The sequence below is a fragment of the Choloepus didactylus genome, chromosome 3 (genome assembly GCF_015220235.1).
Source record: "Choloepus didactylus isolate mChoDid1 chromosome 3, mChoDid1.pri, whole genome shotgun sequence".
Taxonomy (NCBI): domain Eukaryota; kingdom Metazoa; phylum Chordata; class Mammalia; order Pilosa; family Megalonychidae; genus Choloepus; species Choloepus didactylus.
Window position 1 is genome coordinate 2087229 of NC_051309.1, and position 25095 is coordinate 2112323.

Below are 25095 nucleotides of genomic sequence, written 5' to 3' on the forward strand. Positions count from 1 at the left end.
CCAAATACCCAATAAACGTAAAATGGTCCCAAGAGCCGACGTGCTGGCTGTTCCCGGCCCCCGGTGGTGGCTGTCGCCCCCATCGGCAGGGTCCCGGAAGGGGGACAGGCTGGGCGGCAGCTGGGCTGGCCCCAAACACGGCTCTGGGCTTTCTTTAGAAAAGCTAAACTTTAATTATTCAGATTGTTTACAAAGAAAATAGGTGCCCGGAGCCTGGTCTTAAATGCTGACGACGATACAAAAGACGAGTACAAAACCCCACGGGCAGCACGCTTTGGAATTGCCAGGCGCCCCTGGCGGCCCCTGGTCCCCAACCCCAGGGTGGGGAGGCACCCACCGGCCGGGCCGAGCCCCCCTCGAGGTCAGTGGGATCTCTTAAGAAAAAATAAAAAAGGTAAAAGGCTAACAGGCAGCGCTGTCCCTAAGATTGGCAAGTTACAACTTTTTTGGTTAACCCTCAAAACTGTAGTAGTGAATCCAAAAGAGTGTCTTCAATCACACAAAATATAACCTATATTAAAATTCTAAAAATAAGCCCAAACCAGGAAAATAATCTAAAAACTTAAATAGGCTGGGGCTCGGCAGCACATCAGGAGACCCGGCCTGCCGGTGGTCCGTCTGTCCGTCTGTCGCCGTGGGGCCTAGGAGCCGTTGGTCATGGGCTTGTACTTCTTGAAGCGCGTCCACTGGCCCGTGGCGTAGTTCATCTCGAACACGGTGTCCACCAGCATGGTGGTGCTGCCCTGGCCGTCCGCCTTGGGCAGGTCCTCCGTGTGCTCGCTCAGCTTGATCTGGATCACGTCACCCTGCTCCTGGCACGGGTTCTCTGCGGGGACGGGGGGCACTGTGGGGCCGGCTGCAGGGGGAAGGGGCACGCGCCTCGGGAGCCCGGGGGAAGGGGGCACGCACCTCTGGAGCCCGCCATGAAGCCGAGGATCAGGGCCTTCTCCGGCCGTGTGACCTTGTTGGCCGTCTTGAACATCTCCTGTGCGGCAAACATCTGCTCCCGCTGTGGGCAGGACATGGCATTAGCCCTGGCTTGGCGCCCCCACGCCCCTGCCGGCGAGGGCCACCTACCGTAAGGGACAGGCTCTTCTTGGGCTGCTGCTGGGCGGGGGGCTGGGTCTGCGGGGTCACAATGGCCACTGGGGGCGTCTGGGCAGTGGGCGCGGCCACGGGGGGCGTGCTGGGCGTCAGGGGCGAGGCGGGTGCCGAGGGCGCGGCCGGGCCCAGGCTGCTGTACAGGGGCGCGCGCTGCTTGAACTGCGCCGGAGGCACGGGGCTGGGGGTGCCGGGCTCCTCGGGGGGGCGGCTGGCCTGCAGGCTGGCTTCCCGGGGTGACGGCACTGCAGGCAGAGGGGGCGGTGAGCGGGGGGCGGCCAGGGGCTTCCGGAGCCCAGGGCTGGTGGCGGGCCGGGCGGGGGGCTCACCGGGCGGCGTCTCGGAGCTGGGGGTGTAGGACGACGCTGGGACCACGCTGGGCGTGGCGGGCAGGTAGCTGGTGGAGGGCAGTGCCGGCTCGCTGTTCAGAGCCCCCAGTTTCTGGAAGACAGAGTTGTGGTCCCTCCGGAGGAGCCCCCAGGGCACCTGCTCAGGGCCACAAGACCCCTCGGCACAGGGGAGAGGGGCCAGGAGACGGCGGCCCCCGCCAGCCGCCTCTGGGGAAACAGAGGCAGCCACGTCGTCTTACCCCGGAGCACATTATGAGAGAAAAGCCCGTTCACTCGGAGAAACACAACGAGCTGTGCACATGGAAAAAGCCCCTTCTCCAGACGCACCCGCCAGCAGCTCGGGCAGGGGGCAGACCCAGGTGGACCCCACAGCTGGGCCCTCAGCCCCTCACGCCCCTGAAGCCCTGACCTCCTGGGCCCCCCACACAACCAGCCCGGCTCGCCTCCCAGACCCAGGTCTCCGTCTCACAACCACCTGCAAGGCTGGCATCACCACTGCTGTCTGACAAAAGGGGAAACCGAAGCACAGAAATGGGGGAACTTGCCCAAGGAGGCCTGAAGCAAGTGCACTGAGCAGAAACGAGTGTCCAGCCCCCGTCTGGCAGCACACTGGGGTCTCCGGGCCCTGCGCCATCTCTCGTATATATATGCGTATACATACATACAGCACTGCCACATACGTACGTACATATATATACACGCACGTGTACACTCGCCGAAACGGAGCGGCGGGCAGCGGGCGTGGGCGGGGCGGGGAGACAGGCCTACCTGCGTGGACACCAGGCCGGCTGCGTAGTCCGGCGTGGCGCTCTCGATGACGGCCTCCTCCTTGGCCTGCTTTTCCACCACTTCCGCTTCTGCTGACAAAAGCAGGGTCCTCTCCAGCCCCCGGTGGTGGCCCCTGCGCCCCAAGAAGGCCCTACCCCGGGCCCAGGGGTGCCTGCTGCCCACCCGGGCTGGCGCACGGCGCTGCCGCTGGCCAGGTCGGCGTCAAAGATCCCACCCTGGGAAGACGGTGCCAACGCCAACTCCTCTCCCGCTAGACTCGCCTCTTGGGGAAACAGAAGCCTCCAGGCCGCCCACAGGACGAGGGACGGCGAGGACACGCCCACGTGCACGCTCAGCGGGCCTGGCCACCCCAGCACCTGGGGGCCCCCGACACCCACCTAGCGTCTTCCTTCGCCTCTTGGCCTCCCGGCCGGCGCCCACCATGTCCAGCTCTGAGATGTCGAGCAGCTGCCGAGACAAACCCACCCGCACTGAGCTCGGGCCAGGTGAGGTGGGGGGCTCATGCTGGGGGGTGCCCGGCAGCAGCGGGACGCGGCCTGCCCACCTTCACTCCCCTTTCCTTGCGCAGGGGTGTCCTCGACGGTGGGATGGGGGTCCGGCTCCCGGCAGGGCTGAAGACACTGGGGGTGCTGGGGCTCCGGAACGGCGCCTGCTTCGGGATGCCTCTGAGTGGGGCTGCGGGGCGGGGGGCACAGCTGGTGAGGCCCACACCCTGGGACTGGCCACCTTCCCAGGGCAGGGGGTCCTGCCAGCGGGGAGCCCCACAGAGCCCCCCAACCACACGGGGTGCCCTGCGGAACCCCAGCCACTGCCCATGATGGGTCTTCCCCATCCGGCTGGTGCGTGGCCCCTGCCCTTCCAGGGAACCGGCCCACCCGTGGGGACCCCCCAGGCCTCGCTGGGGCCTGAGCCCAGGGCCGTGGGTGTGAGCGGCTGGGTCCCTGCTCAACGCAGTGCGCCAAGGACGGACACGCTCAGCTGCCCAGCCTCCTGTCCGCCTGCCAGGCGCTCACAAGGGTACGGGCAGGAAGGTGGAGGAGGATGCCCCGGGGGCCGTGAGCCGACAGCCGTTACAGCGCAGGAGCGTCGGGTGGGGGGTGCTGGGAATGCCAGGCCAAGGGCCCCGGAATCCTGGGGCGCCAGCTGGCCGCCGGAGCGGAAGGAGCAAAGGCCTCTGTGGGCGGGGGGAGCCCGCGGCTGGCGCAGGGCAGGAGCAGGGCAGGGGCGGGCGGCAAGCTGCAGGGACACTGCCCACTGGGCCCGCCGCCCCCTCCTTGGGAGGCCGTCCACCCACTGTGCGCCGAGGGGCTCCTCCCAGCTCCACAGCCATAGACGCGCAGCAACGACACCACACAGGCCGCCCCCACCGGGGCCACCGCTCGGGCCTGGGGGAGGCGCCGGAAGCCGCCGAGCTGGGAGGGAGCCCCCAGGCCAGACGCACCCCCCGACCCCGGGACCTGTGAGGGGCCTGGTTTGGAGGTCTCGGGGGCTGCAGTTAGTTAGGGAGACGTCATGCTGGGGTCGGGGCGGCCCCATACGATGGCCAGTGTCCTTGTGAGAAAGGGAGAGGCCACAAGCCAAGGGCCACCAAGGAGGCGGGAAGGACAGAAGGCGCCGCCCCTGCCCGTGCCTGGAGAGCCGGAGAAGACGGACCTTGGCTGTCTGCAGCCCCCAGAGCGGCCTTTGTCACAGGCCCCGGGAACCTAAGGCATGAGCGATGGCCGTCGCAGAGGAGGGGGCTGGAGATGAGGACCCCCAGCCTGGCACCCCGCACAGCGCTCTCCAGGGAGAGGCCGAGAGGACCAGCCCGTCTCCCTCCTCGGGAGGGCGGCCTTGGAAGGTCAGTCACACCCGGAGGAGACGGCACGTCTCCAAGTCAAACCCTCCCCTGGGCCCCGCGCGGCCTTACTCGTGGTGTCCATCTTCCGGAGCAGCGCCCGGCCCTTGGCGTGGAAGGGCACCCCTGCGCTCCGCTTCAGCTGCTGGGCCGTCTCGGTGGCTGCAAGGCAAGGCCCCGCGTCATCCGTGCTCACGCTGGGGACACGACACCTCCGGGGAGGGGTCCTGGAAAGCGTGAGACACCCGATCCTCGGAGGCCGGCAGAGCTCGCGGTCCACAGGGTCCTCAGGGCAGACCCTCTACTCTGCCGAGTCGGCCCTGCACCCCGGAGAGCGGAGCCCGCGGCCGGAGGGCCCGAGGTGGGCCTGGTGCCTGCTGCGTGGCCACTCGAGGGCCGCTTGGAAACAGGACCCTAGGGTGTCTCTGGCAGTGACGACCCCTCGCTGGGAAAAGATGTGGTGAAACCTGGCACTTCTGTCCTATTCAAGGAAGCCGCTGCCCTGCCTGCCCCGGCCAGTGGACCCCCACGCTGGACAAGCCCCTCTCAGGAGACACGAGAGAAAGGACTGGACATCTGGAGGCCAGCGCGACTCCAGAGCCCTCAGCAGGGACTGGGCGACGTGGCCAGCTGTGGGGCATCTAAGGCAGCCTTGCAGTTCTGCGGGGCGAGAAATGAGCACCTTAAAAACGCCAGGTGCAGCTCTGTCTTCTGGAGAGGACCCCCAGGGATCTGAAACCTACAAGAAACTCACAAATGAGCACCCAGCCAGGCGACAGGCGCGGGGCCGGCAGGGCCGGGCACTCACACTTCTGCAGGAGCTCGGCCCGCAGCGTGGCGCTCTTGGGCTTCCTCTTGAGCTGGAAGTGCTTCACGGGCGGCGTGAGGGGTCCCGCCAGGGCCGTCAGCGCATTCTTGTTCAGGTACTGGCACTCGAGCGGCAGCATGGCCGACGCCTCGCACTCGCTCACTGCGCAGGCGGAACCGACGGGTGAGAGGAGCAGGCCCCGCGCAGCGCACGTGCCCACCGCCGCCATCCGGGCACCGACGCTGCCGGGCTGTTCAGGTCCTGGGGGCCAACCCCGGTGGGTGCGCGCTCCCAGGCGTGCGAGACGTGTGCGGCACCCCCAGCGCACCCGTGAATCCGCAGTGCACTAGGGAGAGCGCGACGGAAAGGGGCCCACCCGCCCCCAGCCTACCCTTCTCGCGGAGCTCCCCCAGGATGTCCTGGACGTTGGGGTTCTGCTCCTCGAGGTCGAGGTTGAGCAGGCCCGAGTCGGGGAAGCACTTGAGGATATCAGCCACCATGAGCACCCAGGGGTCCGAGTCCAGGGTGGCGAGCTGCACGATCTCCGACAGGGCGCCCTTCATCTGCCAAGAGGGGGTGGGCTCAGCAGGGTGCCGGGCAGGGTGCAGCCCACCCGTCCCTCTGGGGACCCCTCGCTGTGGGTTTAGAAGCGAGCTGACCCGCAGATCCGGAGCACCCACCCCTCTGTCCGTACCCACCTGCCCCCAGCCCCGGCGCCCACCCAGCACCAGCTGGCCCGCGGCAGTGTGTCTGAGGAGGGCCACGGGGGGCAGAGGGCGCCCCTGCCGGCGGTTTGCTGAGGAGGACGAGGGGGTGAAGGTCGGGGCCAGGGCAGCACCAGGCTGCGGCGGCCCCCAAACACGCAGCAGCTTCAGGCACGACGTTCGGCTGCGGCTCAGGGACCCCGCTGCGCCTGGGGGTCGGGCAGAGGGCCGCGCCGCGGGGGAGAGGGGCCTGGGGCAGGGGATGCCGCGAGGCAACCTGCACGCCTGCCAGCCCGGCAAGGCCATTGCCGGGGCCGTGGTGCAAGAGAGGGATGGGCTACGCCCGGCTGGGGTGCAGAGGGGCACTCAGAGCAGACCCCGGGCAGGAGACACGGGCCCTCTGAGGACCGGCAGACGCGGGAGCAGGCAGGACCATGGTGGTGGCGAGGACGCCAGGCCTCCCCTAAGCCCTCGGGCCCTGGACGTGAGGGTCTGGCGGACCCCGTGCAGCCTTGGCGCTGCCCTGGGGCACTGGGCCAGCCCAGGGAGGTCCCTCCCAGGCGGCGGCTTTGAGAGGCAGCACCCTGTGCACCCGGGGCCTCTTCTGCTGCGGAGCCAGCGGCATCTCCAGGAGAGAGAAGGGGTGGCCCGTCCCCGAACCCCCGGTGTGAGGGAGAGAGAACCCCGCTGAGATGTGGGGCTGCTTGTTATGCAGCGCAAACGAGCGGTCCTGCCCTGCTGGGCACTGCTCAGACCCCTCCCTGAAGGGGGCCAGCGACCCGACACGGCCACCACTGCCCGTCCCACCCTTGTCCAAGTCATTCTCCTTGTGCAGTGGGGTCTTTCAAAATGCAAATCTCGCGTTCTGCCCGGCCGCCCCCGCCCCGGCTCCGAGGACGCAGGGAGGGCGCCTCGGGGACCTGCCCTGCCCCCAGCCGAGGCTCAGAAGGGAGGGGAGAGGCCGCCCGGCTGCAGGGACCCCCACAGCACTCAGGCCCGCAGCCCTCAGGCTGTGCTCCGACCCGGGGCCTCGACAGGCAGCGCAGAGCCCGAGGGAGAGGGGCCCTGAGACGCTGGGGCCGGGCGCCCAGGGACGGAGTTCTCAGCAGCCCCCGACCGCGCTGGAAATCCCATCTGCTGATGCGGTGAAAGACACGTCTTTAAAACTCGTGCTGGCGGCGTCTTGAGGGTGTCACCGAATGGCCCCGCCTACCACCCCCCTTATTCAGCTAAAGCCCCTTTCTACTTTAGAAAAGGGGGGGGCTCAAAACGAACACTTAAATAATTTTATCTGTCACCAACTATGAATGAAGGGTAAAAATGCGTCCCTGGCTAAAGGACACGAAAGTCACTCTCCTCTGAGGCTCTCCCAGGAGCCCCCCGCGGCTCCGAGCGCGAGGTGGGTGCGGTCGCGTGGGGGACACGGGCAGCCTCGCCCCGGGGGACCCCAGGAGCCGCGCACCCACTGCGGGCACGGCGTGAAGGGGCGCAGGGGCCGGGGGGCTCCTGAAAACGTTAAACAGAGTCGCCACAGAACTGTATACTTCAAAACGCCTGAAATGGTTTCGCGTTAATGTGTTTCACCCAATATCATCAGTTACACAGAATTTCCGCACGGCCTGGTGCCCCGGCCCCAGAGGCCACCACTGCCTCCGTCCACGAGGGAGGACACCGGCGGGTGGGGGTGACCGCCGACGATGGCTGCGCACCTTGTGCCCACACCCCAACCATGAGCGACTGTACGCTCCATGTACAATTTTATGTTCAAGAACAAATCTTATGGGATGTGAATTACATCTTGATAAAAAAATTGTATGAGAAAAAACCAGGGGTGGGTGGCACCCGAGGGGCAGCTGCTCCCAGAGCCCACACGAGTCCTCACAGCTGGCGCCTCGAGCCGGCAGCGGGGCCGACAGGGCGGGGGGCGGGGGCGCCCCAGGAGGAGACGCCAACGCGGCCAGTCACGGTCCTTAAAGCTAAAACGGGGTCACAGAGCAGAGCGGAGGGCGAGGAGGGCACACGGCAGGACAGCGGAGAGGACACGAGCAGGAGAGACAGGGACGTAAAAGACATGTGACAAGAGCCAGGACCGTCCGTAAGAGGGCACCCTAAGGTGAAAGGAGCCCCAGAGAAGACAAGTGAGTGAAAAGGAGCAGGAAACCCAACAGCCGGAGGCCCGCGCGCTTCTCAGCCCGCACGCTCAGGGCAGCCCCGATCGGTCCCAGAGGCTCCTCAGGGGACCAGGCGCTCTCATGCGAAACTTCCATGAAAAACGAATAAACGAGCAGCAGGAGAAGGCCACAAGCAGAGTGAGGCCCACAAGCAGCCGCGCTCGGTGCTCCAGGGCATGGGGACCTCCGCGAGTGAGCAAGGCAGCTGTCACCTCTCGCCTTACACCCGAATGAGCTTCAAACGGACCAGAGATTTTGATATGAAAAATAAAATCATACATGTTCTAGAAGAAACTGCTGGAGCCCTTCTTTCCATGACTAAGTGAGAAAGGCATATGAGCCCAAGCCAGGGGCCCCAAAGAAAGAGGCTGAGTTTTTGAACACAAATATCTTTTACGTGAAAAACATCTAAAAACCCTAAACCCCATAAATGAACTTATAAGAAATAACAACAAACTTGGGAAAAATACTTGCAGTCATATCACAGGCAATTAAAAAGAGAGACTATCATTAGAAAAATGGTTCTGATTTATTAAAAATGCAAAAATACACTCAACTTCATTCACAGTAAGAGAAATGCAGATTGAAACTACGAAGAGCTACCCCCCTCTGCCATGGGCACCCCACTGGCGATCTGGGGGACCCCCGGGCACCCGTGCAGCGACCGCCAGGGGCCCGTTCAAGGAGGGACGGCGGCAGACGGAGGCCGGGACGCAAATGGGTTTCATCACGGAAGTGCAGTGAGCACTGCTCAGGGCCTTCCAGACAGACAGAGAGACTGACCGACAGACGGACTGCAGCTCTGCCACAGGGAAGCCGGAGCCCCGGGGAGGCCACATCTCGGGCTGCTGTGCCCCGAGGAGAGGGGACAGAGCCCCAATTCACTTACGTCACCGAAAAGTGCAGGGGAGAGGGCGGGTGGTGCTTTACAGAAAAGTCAAAGAGGAGAAAGGCGGGGGCCACAGCACACGGCCCTCCGCTGCAGGTGCAAACCCCGAGAAGACGGGGCCTCAACCTGCACCCACCAACACGCCCCGGGGGTCCACGGGGAGTGCGGGGCCCCTCACCCAACCAGGGCGGCCCTGCCAGGGGAGCCTCCGCAGGAAGCACAAAACCCCCAAGGCTCAGCCCAGGAGCCAAACCTTGACCCTGCACGCTAAACCAGAGGTTTCTTTTCAGTGAAAGACGGAAACACGACAGGCAGGGGAGGGCACGGCGGAGGGCACAGCGACCTCCGGAGCCAGCAGGAGCTGAGTATCCCACCCAGGGCCCCCGGGATGGCCACAGGCAGCAGACGAGGGCGGCAGGCGGACAGCAGCCAGGGGCAGGCGGCCGAGAAGCAGCACCGCAGCCCCCGATCTGCAGCGAGGGGAGGTGGAGAACGGGGGCCGCCCCCCAGGCCCGGCCAGCAGAACTCGCGACAGCCCCGGGGGCGCGGCCGGGGCCAGCAGCGACAGGAGACGGCCGAGCACATCCCTCTGCGCAGGGCGGTCGCTGCCTGGCCGCGGGGCCCACGTACCGTCCGGCCCAGGGTCTTCCGCTGACTGAACTATCCTCCAGCGGCGTGAAAGGCCGCCTCAGCTCACGGCCGCTACGCAACAGGCCGCGGGCTCAATTCGCCAGCCCCTGGGTTGGAGGAGTAGCAACGTCTGGGGAATGTTACAAATAACACGTATTTTTAACAAAAGGACAATCTGAATGGGGTATATAAGACAATATAACTTGTATCAATTAAAAATACATGTCCCAGTCAACATTATTAGTCACCAGGGAAATGCAAATCAAAACCACGAGATGCCCCTTCACATCACTGCGGCAGCTATTATTAAATAAACGGAAGCCGGCGCGGGCCGGTGAGGCTGCGGGGAAACCAGACCCTGTGCGCAGCGGTGCGGACGGGGCGGCTGCTGGGGGCCACAGTGCGCAACGTCCAAGGAGCTGAGAGCTGGACACAGACCGGTATTTGCAACCGGAGCTCACAAACAGGCTTGTAGACAGGAAGCAGCCCGGGGGTCTGCCACAGAAGGGGGGCCCGGCACACGCTGCCACGTGGAGGAGCCGAAGGCACCGTGCTGCGTGAATAAGCCCAACACAAGGGGCAAATACCGTGCGATCCGCGGACGTGAGATCCAGAGAATATGCAAATGCACACACGGGACGGAGACCAGGTTCCCCGGGCGGAGGGGCTGGCGGCACGACACTGTGATTGCAGTGAAGAGCCCTGAACTGTTCACTTAAAAACAGCTAAAACGGGAAAGTGTGTTATATACATGTTACCATAAAAAAACATTTAAAACAAAATACATGCCCCAAAGGATTTGAACAGACGTTCACCAATAAGCACAAGATGCTCAACATCATTTGTCATTACAGAAATGCAAATTAAAACCACAATGTACCTATGAACACCTATTAGCATGTCTGAAACTAAACACAGGCCCTGCCGAATACTGATGAGAATGCAGGGTGACCAGACCCCCCAACATGGCTGATGGGACAGAAAACGATACAACCACCTGGGAAAGCGGTTTGGCACTTCCTTAAAAAACTAAATATGCAAGTACCATATGATCTGGCCATTTTTCTCTTAGGTATTTACCCTAGAGAAATAAAAACAAACATCCCTAAATATAGTTACGATGTCAATTCTACCCAAATTGATTTACAATTTCAACACAATGCCAATGAAAATTCCAATAGCTTACTTTGCAGAAATGGAAAAACAAATCACCAGATTTATTAGGAAGGGCAAGGTGCCCCAAACAGCCAAAAGATCTTGAGAAAGAAAGACAAAGTTGGAGGACTCACACTTCCCAACTTTAAGGCATATCACAAAGCTACAGTGGTCAAAACAGCATGGTGCTGGCCTAAGGATAGATATACCGACCAATGGAATCAAATTGACAGTTCAGAAATAGACCTTCACATCTACGGTCAACTGATTTTTGACACAGTGGCCAGGTTCATTCAACTGGGACAGAACAGTCTCTTCAACAAATGATGCTGGGAGAAGTGGAAATCCATATCCGAAAGAATGAAAGAGGACCCCTACCTCACAGCCTATACAAAAAAATTAACTCAAAATGGATCAAAGACCTAAACAAAAGAGCCAGGACCATAAAACTCCTAGAAGAAAACGCAGGGAAGCATCTTCAAGATTCTGTGGTAGGCAGTGGTTTCTCAGAACTTAGACCCACAGCACAAGCAACAAAAGAAGAAATAGATAAATAGGACCGTCTCAAAACTGAATACTTTTGTGCTTCAAAGGACTTTGTCAAGAAAGTAAAAAGGCAGCCTACTCAATGGGAGAAAATATTTGGAAACCACATATCCAATAAAGGTTTACTATCCAGAATATATAAAGAGATCCTATAACTCAACAATAAAAAGACAAACAACCCAATTTAAAAATGGCAGAAGACTTTTCCAAAGAGGAAATACAAACAGCTAAAAAGCACATGAAAAGATGCTCACTGCCACCAGCTATTAGGAAATGCAAATCAAAACCACTATGAGGTACTATCTCACACCTACTAGAAAAGCCATTATCAAAAAACAGAAAACGTCCAGTGCTGGAGGGGACGTCAAGAAACAGGAACACTTGGTCACTGCTGGTGGGAGGGGAAAACGGTGCAGCCGTCTTGGAGGACAGCTTGTGGTATCCCAGGAAGCTAAGTGTAGAAGGACCGTATGACCCGGCCATCCGCTACACAGCATATACCCAGAGGAACTGAGAGCAAGGACACAGACAGACATCTGCACACTGATGCTCACTGCAGCACTACTCGCAATTGCCAAAAGATGGAAACAACCCAAGTGTCCGTCAACTGATGAACGGATAAACAAAATGTGGTACACACACACGATGGAGTATTATTCAGCAGGAAGAAGGAACAAAGTCCTGATGCGACAACAAGGATGAAACTTGAGGACATGGTGTTGAGTGCAATAAGCCAGACACGGAAGGACAAATACCGTGTGGTCTCACTGATGTGACCTAATTACACTGAGCGACTCTGGGAGTTACAACCCAGAGCACAGGCTACCAGGAGAGAGAGAGAGGCAGTGAGTGAGCAGGTGATGCGTAAGGTGTGCAGACTTTAGTAAGACTGACGGGAATGTGTGCAGATGGATGAGGCGACGGCAGCACAACACTCAAAGTGTGAGTGAGGCTGGAAGGGCAAGGCTAGGGTCGGGCACGTCACTAGAGGGCAAGCAACGGGACAAACATGGGGCTGTGTAACAGTGAGCCACGCCGTGGATGACGACTAGGGTAAATTGTACAAATGTAAGCAGGTTCTTCCCTGAGCTAGAATAAACGTCCGTCACTATTACAAGGTGACAGCGATAGGGTTGTAAATGGGGGAGAACAACTCATGCCAGCTGCGGACTACAGTCAGCACTGACACTGCGACACTTCTGTCAGCTGTAACACAGGCACTCACTACACCAAAGCTAAGTGGCAATAATGTGCGGGGGGGGGGGGGCCGACAAGGGGTGTGGGAAGTTTTTCCTTTGCGGAGCGATGAGAACGTGCTCACGTTGACTGTGGTGGTGAAGGCACAACTCTGTGATCACACCAAGAGCTCCTGATTGTACGTTTCGGATGGATTGGATGGTGTAAAACTGTGAAAAACCAAATGTCTGTGCCCGGACGGACCAGGCGCAAGGCACACCCACGTGGCAGCCACTGCTTGGCAAAGGGAGGTGCTGGCGCCCTGCACACCACACAGGCCCTTCTCACAGTGCTGGGGGGCAGCCAGGCCGAGCACGCCGCAGGGTCCCTTCCGTATCACGTTCCAGAAAATGCAACTTCAGGGAGAGCCAGAAAGAGGCCCATGGTCCACGAGCACAGGGAGTGGGGGAGCGGCAGAAGGGGCGCACCAAGGGGCCCGAGGAAACTTGGGGTGAGGGACGGGTTCATTCTCTTGCCTGTGACGACGGCTTTCGAGGCATTAACATTTCAAACCATGCTCTTTAAATACGTGCAGCTCGTTTTATGCCAATTGTACCTCAAGAAAGCTCTAAAAAGGCCCCCAAAGAATTGCATTCTTAAAGTGCACAAGCAGAGACACACACTAAACCGAAGAGGACAGGAGCTGCCTGTGCGGGGTGAGGGGAGAACCCAAGCAGCCGGGATGAGCCACGCAGAGGCTCACAAGCACGTCGCTGGGCCGCAGAGCGGGAGAAGGGAGTCAACGGGCTGGGGTGGATGGTAACTGCATGGGAAAGATTTAAAAAAGAAGCTGCACTTACACAGCTCTCAGGAAACCACAGCACTGCAGAGGGAAGACGCTGCCCCAGGCTGCTCGGCCTGGGACCACCAGGGAAAAGCCGAGAACGTGGCAGTGCCAGCTTCACTGGCTCCCTGCCGTGGGGAGTGCACCAGAACCACGGGGTGCCTCGCCCCAAATGGCATGCGGTGGTGTTGCCCCTGGGCTCGGGGGACTGGGGGCTCTGAGGGTCCTGCCGTGCCTCCGGTTGGTGTGTAAAGCCCCTTCTCACCAGTGGGGGAGGCTGCCCAGTGCCACGGTTCTGAGACCCTCCAGGCAGAGGCCCAGGTTCCCAACAGCCAAGCTTCCGAAGGTCTCTGATTCCGGAGAACAAAGTTTCTCCACGAGTAAACCAGCTGTAGCCATGCAGAGAAGGGGGTTTTATGACACTTTATAGTGGCAAACTGTCCTTGGAGCAATGCTGTTTGCTGTCAGCTCCCCAGGTGGCTTTTTCTGCCCGTCACTCCTGACTTTTACTTTCTCTAAGTTAGAAGCATTCAGAGGAAGCAGGCAGAGAACCAGCAGCAAGTCCGACTGATGGGTACTTTGCCAGCAGCATCGCCGGGAGCCAGAGGGGCTGGAGAAAGTAATGCCCATTCGAAAAGTCTATACCCCGCAAAAACAGCTTTTGAGAATGAGGGTGAAATACAGACATTTTCATATAAGCAAGAACGGGTAAGAGCCCCTCGCCAGAGGACACCCTCCGCCCACTGGTGGAAGGCGGGCAAAGCCAGAGGGGCCGGGAGCCAACCGCGTGGGTCCCCAAGAGGGGGGGCTGAAACATACATGTTGGGGTGCCACCTCGTCAGGCGCGACGGAGGACATGGAGTCAAAGTGCCACGGGCGGGGAAGGGGCTGCATAGCCTCGGGCCTGGATTTAAGTATGCATGTTATAATTTCTAATGTAACTACTAGAATCAAGAGAAACCAGTAGCGGGGGAAAGGAACATGAAGATATGCAATCTAAAAGAGACAGCGAAAAAAAATTCAGAACAGGCAGGACAAAGAGAAAACACGAAATAAGACGGCACATAGGAATCCAAATGTATAGCATTTACATCAAATATCAGTGGACTTGGGCTCAAATTAAATGACAACATGCTGGACGGGACGAAAGCAGCGGGGCACGGTGCTCGTGAACACCGAGGACACGGGCAGGGTGGGGAAGGGGGCGCGTGTGCCCTGCCTGCAGGAGCCCTGCGGTGAGGTCGGGGAGCAGAACGGAAGCTCGCCCACCCGGCCCCAGGCAGCCGTGAGCCGCAGACCCCACTGAAGAACGACGTGGAGCGGGGGCCTTGGCTCACACCTCCTGAGGATGCTTTCCACCTCCAGAGCCAATAAACGGTCTTCTTTCCAGATAGATTTTAAGTACACAGATTAAAAAAAAATTTTTTATTGTTTCCTTATGCAAATTTTAGTAATTTGGCACTCAAGAAAATGTACACCCACGTAGTTTGTGGCAGCAAAATGAAATGTGAAAAAATCTAACTTTAGATTTGTTAGAACATGGAATATTTGGCTCTGTCAGCCTAAAACTCTTAATTCACCAGCTTGAGCTTGAATGAGATTTTGCTTAAAGATATGCCCTCACTTTGATTTCTGCTTTCCAGTTAGGGATGAACACGTCTTTGTTGTTCCTCCGTGTCCTGTGACACTGGAGAGAAGGAATGCAGGGACAGAGGAGAGCAACAGGCACACGCAGCTCAGCCTTCCTCTCGCCCGACTGAGCAGGAACCTCGAGCAGGCACAAACCCACCTGTGGAAGGGTGAGGATCCGACATCCCGGCCACCGATGACTGCATCTCCAAGAGTCCCGCAGCCAGCCCAGAAGTGGGGCAGGTTCGGAGTCAACAGCCCCATGCTCTCGCTGAACCGCCCTGGGTGCCAACATTGTGGTCTTGGGCTAGACAAGCTCTGGCTTATCCAGCGGCTGCGTTCCTCACCTCCTCAAAGCCCTTCCAAATACCACCCCAACGCCACAGTGCCAGTACTTAGCTTTACAACACTAGTTAGCAAAACACGCGCACCTGCTTTATATCCTGGACTCATCTCACTCGTACTTCCCCACCCGGATAATAATTTTTCAGAAGTAAGGGCATACCTCGTCCTGCTGCACCCCTCACCAAACAAACGACAATTCTGGATCACTGGGCTCTCTCTTCCTGTCTGCAATTAGCTGGGAACGGCTGCTTACTTCACTTCTAGGAGGAAGAGGGCCTCCCGAAACTAGTGAACTGGTTTCAGGATTTCACAGAAACCTAAGTTGCGGCCAATGCCGCGGCCCTGGAGGCACCACAGAGCTGAGGCTTTGGAACACCGCTGCAAGGGCAGCAGGGCCTGAAACAGTGGGGAAAGGCCCCCAGACAGGAGAGGAGAAGAGGGGCTCAGAAACACTTTTAATACCAAAAGAAAGAAAGAAAGAAAAAAAAGATGCTTTTCAGGAAAGTAAATGGCCCAGCATGTCCTGATCCTTTCACAATCAGTTAAATGAGGTTTATTATAATTTGGTGTGACATATATTGAGAAAGTCCAAAAAGACACTCCACCTCCCCCCTCTCTATATAAGCAATAAAAGAAAGCTGGCATACCTATATTAATGCTAAACAGAAATAGTCTTTAAGGATAAAATATTACCACATATGGAGCTCTCTACCTAAAGATACACAGTCCGGCTCACCGGGCAGCTACAACAATTCTCAATGTGTATGCACCTAATAACATGGCCTCAAAATATATTCGGAAATAGTCGACAGACCTGTAAGGAAGAACAGACAAACCCATGATCATAACTGGGAGACGAACATGCCCCTCACTAACAATCAGATGGAAAAAACCAGTAAGACTACAGTGGACCTGTGTATGATGAAACAAATTTGACCTGATGACTATATATTGGGAAATGGATCTGAAAACTAGCAAATAAATAAACATGCTTTTAACAAAACTGACCGTATACTGTGCCACTCAGCAAATCATAACAAATTCCAAACAAACGAAATAATTTAGACAATGATCTCTGACAAGCGCTCAAACAGCTGGAAATCACTAATGAGAATACAACTAACATCTCTCCCCCTCCAATGTTTGGAAATTAAGAAACATTTCTAAATAACACAGAAGTCACACAGAAATTAGAAAATGTGAATTGACAATTTAAAAAACTACATATCAAAACTCATGGATGCAGCTAGAGGTATTGTTCTGGTTTGCTAAAGCTTCCATTTTGCAACACACCAGAAATGGGTTGGCTTTTATAAAGGGGGTTTATTTGGTTTCAAAGTTACAGTCTTAAAACCATAAAAGTGTCCAAGGTAAAGCATCAACAATAGGGTACCTTCACTGGAGAAAGGCCATTGGTATCTGGAAAACCTCTATTAGCTGGGAAGGCATATGGCTGGCGTCTGCTTGCTCGCAGGTTGCGTTTCAAAATGGCATTCTCCAAAATGTCAGCGTTAGCTTTCAATGGCTGTCTTCAAAATGTCTCTCAGCAGTAGCTCCTCTGAGTTCTGTTTCTCAGCTTTTATATGGCTCCAGTGATTGAATTTAGACCTCCATGGAAATTATCCAATCAAACGTCTTGTCCTGCCCACTTGATTGAATCACATCTCCATGGAAACACTCAATCAATAGTTTCCAACCTAATCAACACTAATAACGTCTGAGCCCACAGGATTGCATTGAAGATAATGGCGTTCTGGGGGACAGGTATGCTTAGAGAAAAATTTATGGCCCTTTATGTTTATATTAAAAAGAACAAAGGCTGGAAAATGAGGTGAGCATCCATTTTAAAGACTAGAAAAAGAACAAAATAAATCCAAAAAAGCAGAAGGAAGAAAATAACAAAATTGCAGGATTTAATGAAATAGAAAACACACACACACAATAGAGAACATCACCAAAACCAAAAGCTGATACTTTGAAGAGCTTATAAAATTGACAAACATCGTGTAAGATAGATCAAGAAAAGGAAAAATATCAGGAAAAAATATACCATCGAAACTTAAAGAACATAAAACTAAGAAGCAATACATGAAAATCTTCCCACAAGGAAAACCGCAGACCCAGACTGCTTCACTGCCAAGCACAGCCAAACATTGAGGAAGAAACAATTACATTGTTAAACTCTCCAAAGAAGACAAACATAGGGGATACTCTGCAACTCCTTTTCTGCGGGTAGCATAAGCTCAACACCAAAGTCTGATAAAGATTTTGAAAGGCAACACTATAGGTCAGTCTCACCCATGAACACAGATGCAAAATTCCTACACAAAATACCAGAACAACATAACCGAACAATCATATAAAATGACCAAGTTGGACTTACCTCAGGAACGCAAGGTCGGTCCACAATTAATGCTGTTCTGTTAATGTGGCGGATTCTCTGTGCACAGGGTTTTTTCCAAAGCATTTGATGACATTTAAAATCCCTGCCCGATCACATCCACTAGGATGGCTGTTCTACTTTCCCGGGCTGCTCAAGCAAATACCGTGAAGTGGTCGGGCTTAAATGATGAGAACACTGCTGCTCCCAGGTTTGAGACGGGAGAACACCGCACCACGGCACCGTGGCGGGAGGCTTTCTCCCCGGAGCCCAGGGCTCTGGGCTGCTGCCGGCCGTCCCGGCTCCCTGTCCCACGGCCGGGCACACGGTGGCGTCCGCTGGCCTCTCCCTGGTCCTTGGGGTCCTGCTGATGGCAGCCTGTTGCTTCTGTCTGAATTTCATTCTCTATGATTGCAAAGGCCTCCCGTAATAGGGTAAGACCCATCCTGACGGAAGGGGCCCCGTTACCTGCAGCAGCCCCATCAGAAGGTCCTACTTAAAGCGGCTCACACCCACAGGGATGGACTGGATTAAGAACATGTTTTTTGGGGATATATACAGCTTCACACCACCATGGCTAGATCAAAAAGACAGATAATATGTTGGCAAGATGTGAGAAACCGGGACCCTCATACACCGCTAGTGGGGATGTAAAGTGGTGCAGCTGCTCAGAAACGTTTGACAGTTCCTCAAAATATTGAACATGGATTTACCATATGACCCAGAAATTCCACTCCCAGGTACATACCCAAGAGAACCAAAAACATATGTCCACACAAAAACTTGTACCTGAATATGCACAGCAGCCAAAAGGCAGGAACCCAGATTTCTATCGGCTTCATTCATTCATGAACGGATGAGTAAAATGTACTCTATCCATACAATGGAATATTATTCAGCCATAAAAAGGAATGAAACACGGATCCATGCTACAACAGGGATGAAACTTGAAAACATTTTGCTAAGTGAAAGAAGCAGGCACAAAAAGCCATGTTTGTATGACTCCATTTACACAAAATGTCCAGAACAGGCCAATCTATAGACAGAAAGTAGATTAGGGATTGCCTATGACTGGGGCGGCGGGTGGGGCAGCTAATGGATAAAGCATTTTTTTGGGGGGTGAAGGAAATGTTGGATGAGAGTTACAACTCTGTGAATATACCAAAACCCACTGAACTGACATTTTAAATGGACGATTGTATGGTATATGAATTATATCTCAATAAAGCTATCAAGAATTCATTTATGATTAAAAGAATTAAAAAAAAATAATCTTCTAGGATTAGAAGGAAACTTCCTTAACCAGATAAAGAACATCTATCAAAGGCAACCAGAAACAATATCTATTGGCAAAACACCCCAAGCTCTCCCTATGTGATCAGAAACAAGAATGTATGTGATTATCACTCTTTCTGACAGAGACTGGAGGTTCCTGGTGAGTACAGGAAGGCAAGAAATAGAAACAGAACTTAAAAGATATAAGCATGAGAAAGAGAAACAAAATAATATCACGTACACAGAAACATGAAGACTCTACAGGAAAATGATTGCAACAAATAAGACTTTAGCACAGAAGCGAGTCACAAACTCATTATCTAAAGATGGATGGCAGGTCACCAGGGTGGGGTGGGAGCAGGGAAGGGGCAGCCACTGCTTAGAGGGTGCAGGGTGCCTGTTTGGGAGGAAATGGAAAAGTTTCAGTAATGATGGTGGTGATGGTAGCACAACATTACAAACATAATTAACAGTACTGAGTTATCAATTTGAATATGGATAAAAGGGGGAAATTAAAGGTTGTATGTTACTAAAATAGAAATTAAAAAAACAAAACCACACCACAAAACACAAAATACTGAACCCTAATGTAAACTATGGACTACAGTTAGTAGCATAATAATAATATTGTTTCTCCGATTGTAACAAGATACCACATGAAGGCAAAGTGTATGGGGGGGTATGTGGGAGCTCTGTATTTTTTGCAAGCTTTTTTTGTAAAACTACAATTTTTCTAATAAAACACAAACAAGAAGTCAATTGCACTGCTATAAACCAGCAACAGAAAATAAAATTTAACAGATACCATTCACGAGAACTTGAAAAAATAGGAAGTACCTAGGAATGAATCGAATGTAAGATGGAAGGCTACAGAAAATCTTAAAACTTTAATGACAGATACTAAAGGAGACCTGAGTAGGCACAGGCCCTATTCACACCCTATTCTGGTGTGGCGACAGTGATCTCACCTCAGGATGTGCCAGACAGTCAGCTCGGTCTTAAAAACCCCACAGACTCTGTGTGTGTGTGTGTGACCTGATGTGAACAGAAAGTGTGCACAGGAGTGCCAAGGGCACGCACAGCTGCGCCTGTCCTGAGGAAGGCGGGAGGTGCCCCGGGGTGGGGACGGGTCACAGCACGGGGACCACGGAGCGGGAGCCCGTGGGGAAGGACGGCAAATGGTGTGGAGTCACGGGCTAGCCACACGGAAAGGCGCAGAAGCGGCCCCACCTTCACACAGACATCACCAGGTGGACTGAAGACTCCAAGGTGAAAGGCAAAACCACACAGCTCTGCCAAGGCGACGCAGCCGAGCTCTCCCGGCCGCGGGGTGGGGAAGCGTTTCCTAAGGAAGACACCAGTGGCACAACCATCACAGAAAAGACGAATACAACCGTCTACATTAAAGCCAAGGACTTCTGCTCATCCAGAGCTTCCAGAGTGAAAGTTAAGTGAAGGCAAAATAGGAAGATATTTGTAATGTACATAACTGACAAAGGTACTGGTGTCCAGCACTTACTTTAAAAAAGACAATGAATGCTCCCATAAAGCAATGAAAAAAGACCTTCAGGAGAAAAAGGGCAAAAGTCATGAACAGAAAATTCACAGAAAAGAAAACTAAAGAGCGAATAAACACGAAAAGATGTTCATCCTTATTAGCAAGAAGGCAGACACAGATCAAAACCACCAAGTGAGAACTTCATCTGCCCACCAGCCTGGCAAGTTTGGGGGAGGCTTATGAGTTGCTACGACCACTGTGAAAGACAATTCGGCATAACTCTCGAGTGGAGGCTCACAGGCACCCAGGACCCAACAGCGTCCCTAAAAGTGCCCACAGCCGCAGAGAGCAACTTCTGTCTTCCCTTGTCAGAGTGGACAGAGCTGCCCACGTGGGCAGCGGACGGGGTACAGCAACCCAAGCCGAAGCAGTCCTGCTCTGCCTGGATGCCTCACAGCCAAGACGTCAACCCAAACAGACACACACACATGATGCACAGCAGAGAACAGGGTATTAAGTTCAAAAACAGGCAAAACCAACCCTGCTGTTTAGGAATGGATGCATAATTGAAAAATGACTAGGAAATGGTCACTCCACAGGGGGTGGGTTTCCCAGGAGGCGCAGTTCTCCTTCTGCACTGGGGTGCGAGGCCCCGGACAGGGCGCTTTGCTACTATGTGTTAAACAGAAGCAATGTTTTAAGCACTTTTTGTATAGGTTTTATTTTCCATCAAAAAAGCAATTATAAGCTACACTAATGTAATGGTAATTGCAGTCGTTGCTGGGAAATGTTTCCGTAACTATGATGCTTGGGCATTTAAAAAAACTATTTCCTTTTAATCTGCACAGAGCGCGACACGGTGGATGTCAAGGAAGAAAGCAGAAAGCAGACCCGGGACACGGCTGACGAGATGCGACTCAGGACACAGAGCCACCCGCCGCGGGCACCTCCGAGGGGAAAAGGAGCACCTCGCGGTTACACAGGAGCCGCTGCTCCCCCGCCTCGGGACCCCCAGCTCCCCAACAGTCTGAAGCGCCCCCTCCTCCTCGGGAGCCCGACGTGCAGACCCCGTTGTCTTCTGGCCCCTCCGGCCGGCTCACGGGTGCCCCTAGCCCGCCCCTCGATTTCTTGTCCATCCTCGCCCCCCACCCCCCTTCTCACCGCCAGGAATCTGCCTCCAGAAGGACGGCCTGGTGCGCCCCGTCTGAAGACAAGAGAACCCGGGGCTCACTGCTGCCCCAGGAGGACTGGGACAGGGGAGAGTCTGGGGGGTGGGTGAGGGTCCTGGGGTGGGTGAGTGTCTTGTGGGGTGAGGGTCTTGGGGTAGGTGAGTGTCCTGTGGGGTGAGGGCCCTGGGGTGGGGGGTGAGGGTCCTGTGGGGGGTGGGTTCTGTGGGGGGGGGGTGAGGGTCCTGTGGGGGGTGGGTTCTGTGGGGGGGGGTGTGAGGGTCCTGTGGGGTGAGGGTCCTGGGGGGTGAGGGCCCTGGGGTGGGTGAGGGTCCTGTGGGGGGTGGGAGGGCCCTGGGGATGGGTGAGGGTCCTGGGGTGGGAGGGCCCTGGGGTGGGTGAGGGTCCTGTGGGGTGCGGGTCCTGTGGGGGGTGGGAAGGCCCTGGGGTGGGTGAGGGTCCTGGGGTGTGAGGGCCCTGGGGGTGGGTGAGGGTCCTGTGGGGTGAGGGTCCTGTGGGGGGTGTGAGGGCCCTAAGGTGGGTGAGGGTCCTGGGGTGGGAGGGTCCTGGGGTGGGTGAGTGTCTTGTGGGGTGAGGGTCTTAGGGTAGGTGAGTGTCCTGTGGGGTGAGGGCCCTGGGGTGGGGGGTGAGGGTCCTGTGGGGGGTGGGTTCTGTGGGGGGGGGGATGAGGGTCCTGTGGGGGGTGGGTTCTGTGGGGTGGGGTGTGAGGGTCCTGTGGGGTGAGGGTCCTGGGGGGTGAGGGCCCTGGGGTGGGTGAGGGTCCTGTGGGGTGTGGGTCCTGTGGGGGGTGGGAAGGCCCTGGGGTGGGTGAGGGTCCTGGGGTGGGAGGGTCCTGGGGTGGGTGAGAGTCCTGGGGTGGGAGGGTCCTGGGGTGGGGGAGGGCCCTGGGGGTGGGAGGGCCCTGGGGTGGGTGAGGGTCCTGTGGGGGGTGTGAGGGTCCTGGGGTGGGAGGGTCCTGGGGGTGGGTGAGAGTCCTGGGGGTGGGTGAGAATCCTGGGGTGGGAGGGCCCTGGGGGTGGGAGAGCCCTGGGGGTGGGTGAGGGTCCTGTGGGGTGAGGATCCTGTGGGGGGTGTAAGGACCCTGGAGATGGGTGAGGGCCCTGGAGATGGGTGAGGGCCCTGGAGATGGGTGAGGGTCCTGGGGTGGGTGAGGGTCCTGGGGTGGGAGGGCCCTGGGGTGGGAGGGTCCTGGGGTGGGTGAGGGTCCTGGGGTGTGAGGGTCCTGGGGGTGGGTGAGAGTCCTGGGGTGGGAGGGCCCTGGGGTGGGTGAGGTTCCTGGGGGTGGGTGAGGGTCCTGGGGGTGGGTGAGGGTCCTGGGGGGTGAGGGCCCTGGGGTGGATGAGGGTCCTGGGGTGGATGAGGGTCCTGGGGTGGGAGGGCCCTGGGGGTGGGTGAGGGTCCTGTGGGATGAGGGTCCTGTGGGATGAGGGTCCTGTGGGGGGTGTGAGGGCCCTGGAGATGAGTGAGGACCCTGAAAATGGGTGAGAGTCCTGGGGTGGGTGAGGGTCCTGGGGTGGGTGAGGGTCCTGGGGTGGGAGGGCCCTGGGGTGGGAGGGTCCTGGGGTGGGTGAGAGTCCTGGGGGGTGAGGGCCCTGGGGTGGGTGAGGGTCCTGTGGGGGGTGTGAGAGCCCTGGACATGGGTGAGGGTCCTGGGGGTGGGTGAAGGTCTTGGGGGTGGGTGAGGGCCCTGGGGTGGGAGGGCCCTGGGGTGGGTGAGAGTCCTGGGGGTGGGTGAGGGTCCTGGGGGGTGAGGGCCCTGGGGTGGGTGAGGGTCCTGTGGGGGGTGTGAGAGCCCTGGAGATGGGTGAGGGTCCTGGAGATGGGTGAGGGTCCTGGGGGTGGGTGAAGGTCTTGGGGGTGGGTGAGGGCCCTGGGGTGGGAGGGTCCTGGGGTGGGTGAGGGTCGGGGGGGACGAGAGCCCGGGGGTCTCGGGCCGCAGGGAGGCGTGGCCGGGAAGACTCCGCGGCGGGGACCCCGCGCCCTCGCTCCCGCCCCGGGCCGCCGCCCGCGCTCACCTCGTCCACCGTGCGGCGCGGGAGGTGCAGCGTCCCGAGCAGCAGCTTGAGCTTAACGGCGGACGACAGGCCGTGGAAGCAGAGGCGGATGTTGTCGATGACCGCGGCCGTGAGCAGGGACGCGATGCTGGGCGGCGCCCACAGCTCGTCAGTGGCCCCCAGCTTGTTGTGCAGCCACAGGCCCGTGTCGCTCTCCCGCATGGACGCCATCTTGGGGGGAGGCCGGGCGCCGCCGACCCGGCATCTTATGAGGACACCTACGCGCCCCAGCGAGGACCCCGCAGCATGGCGGCGCCCGGACGGGCAGCGGGCCGCGGTGACGTCACCGGCGCCTCGGCCCCTCCCCCCCGCGGGGCGGGGCTACGGGCGAGGGCGCTTCTGAGTGGCGGACGCGCTTCCCGGAAGCTGCGTGGCGTCGCCTGGGAGCCTGAGCCACCCGGCGCCGCCGCGGGGAGGACCGTCGGCTTCCGTAACGCATCATGGCGGCGCCCATGGCCGGCTCTCCGGGCGGCCGCGGAAGATGACGCCAGAGCGGGGCGTCGCGTGTTGGAGTCGTGCCGACCCGCCCCGGGACGGGAGCGCGCTGGCGGAGCTGGGGGCGGCCGGGCGGGGACTCGGTGTCCGCCGGGGCGGAGCGGGGCGCGTGGGAACCCCGGCGGCGGTTTCCCGGGATCGCGCCCTCGAACGCGCCTCCCCGTGCCCCGGCGGGACCGACGGTCGTCTGCTCCCGCCTCTCCAGACGGCGCCGCGCGGCGTCTCCCGCATGAGGGGCGGTCGGCGGAGCGGGGCCCTGCCCGGCCCCAGCCCCGGCCCGGTCGCGCCCCGCAGCGTCCACCTGCCCTGCCCCGGGCGGGGCAGCGCGTTCCTGAGCGCCCCGGGCGGCTCGGGCAGGGGGCTCGGCGGCATCTGGGAACCGCCTCGTGCGGGAGCGCCCGGCGGCGCCCTCCCGTCTGCTCCTGCGGCGTCCCGGGCCTCCGCGGGCTGGGCGGGCAAGGCGGGGCCGGGGGTGCAGCTTGGGGGCTCACGCCGGGAGGGACGTGGCCGCTGCCCCTCCGCCGAGCGCCGCCCCTGTGGTCCCGGAGCACAGAAGGCCGTGTGCCCGCTGCGCCCGCGGTGCTCCGCCGACCTGCTGAGGTCAGCGCCGCGGCCCCGGGTGCTCGGTGGGGGGTTACCAGCCTCTTCCCGAGGCCCCCTTTGAAAGCAAGTCCCCTTCCTTGGCGGGAGAGGCTGTTCGCTCCCATCCCACCGCCCCCAGACTGGGGCCAGCCTCGGGAAGATTGACGAAGGGACAAACCTGAGGCCTCGGCCACGAGGCCCCTCTGCTCCCGGGGTGTCCTCTCCCGCCCTGGCCAGCCTCATGGCCTGCCCCTGACGGCCACGGTGCTCAGAGCCGGGGGCACCGGCGCCAACGGAACGGGCCTCTGGCGGGGAGGATAGTGCCCCCGCGCGCTCCTGAGTGCGGCCACCAACTGCGAGGAGCAGGGGCTGGTCTGCAGGGGAGCGGCCAGGGCCACCTCTGAGAAGGGGACACTGTCCCTGCAGCTCGGCAGAGGCTCCAGGCAGTGCACAGGAGCGACCCGGCCTGGGAGTTCTCTTGGTGAGGCAGGAGGGGCTGCCCAGCTCCCGGTCCCACCCCTGTGACAACCTGGGCCGCCTCATTTCTGGAAACCGCCTCTTCCCAAATCTCCATTCCAGACCTCCCATCCCTGCCCCAGGCTCCACCTTTCACAGCGTGAAGCCCCCGGGGGAGGGGGGGGCCTAGCTTT

General features: G+C 58.1%; 1 protein-coding gene across 1 annotated transcript; it reads right to left on the minus strand.

The window, feature by feature from the left end:
• Positions 1 to 149: 149 nt before the first annotated feature.
• Positions 150 to 23589, minus strand: NELFA (negative elongation factor complex member A). The gene is made up of 11 exons (XM_037829250.1): positions 23330 to 23589; positions 5277 to 5448; positions 4886 to 5047; positions 4150 to 4239; positions 2785 to 2915; positions 2618 to 2687; positions 2220 to 2308; positions 1431 to 1542; positions 1078 to 1346; positions 910 to 1009; positions 150 to 826 (listed from the first exon to the last, which is right to left on the minus strand). The coding sequence occupies exons 1-11, from the start codon at positions 23537 to 23539 to the stop codon at positions 642 to 644; spliced, it is 1590 nt and encodes a 529-aa protein (XP_037685178.1). The 5' UTR covers positions 23540 to 23589; the 3' UTR covers positions 150 to 641.
• Between the last annotated feature and the right edge of the window lie 1506 nt (positions 23590 to 25095).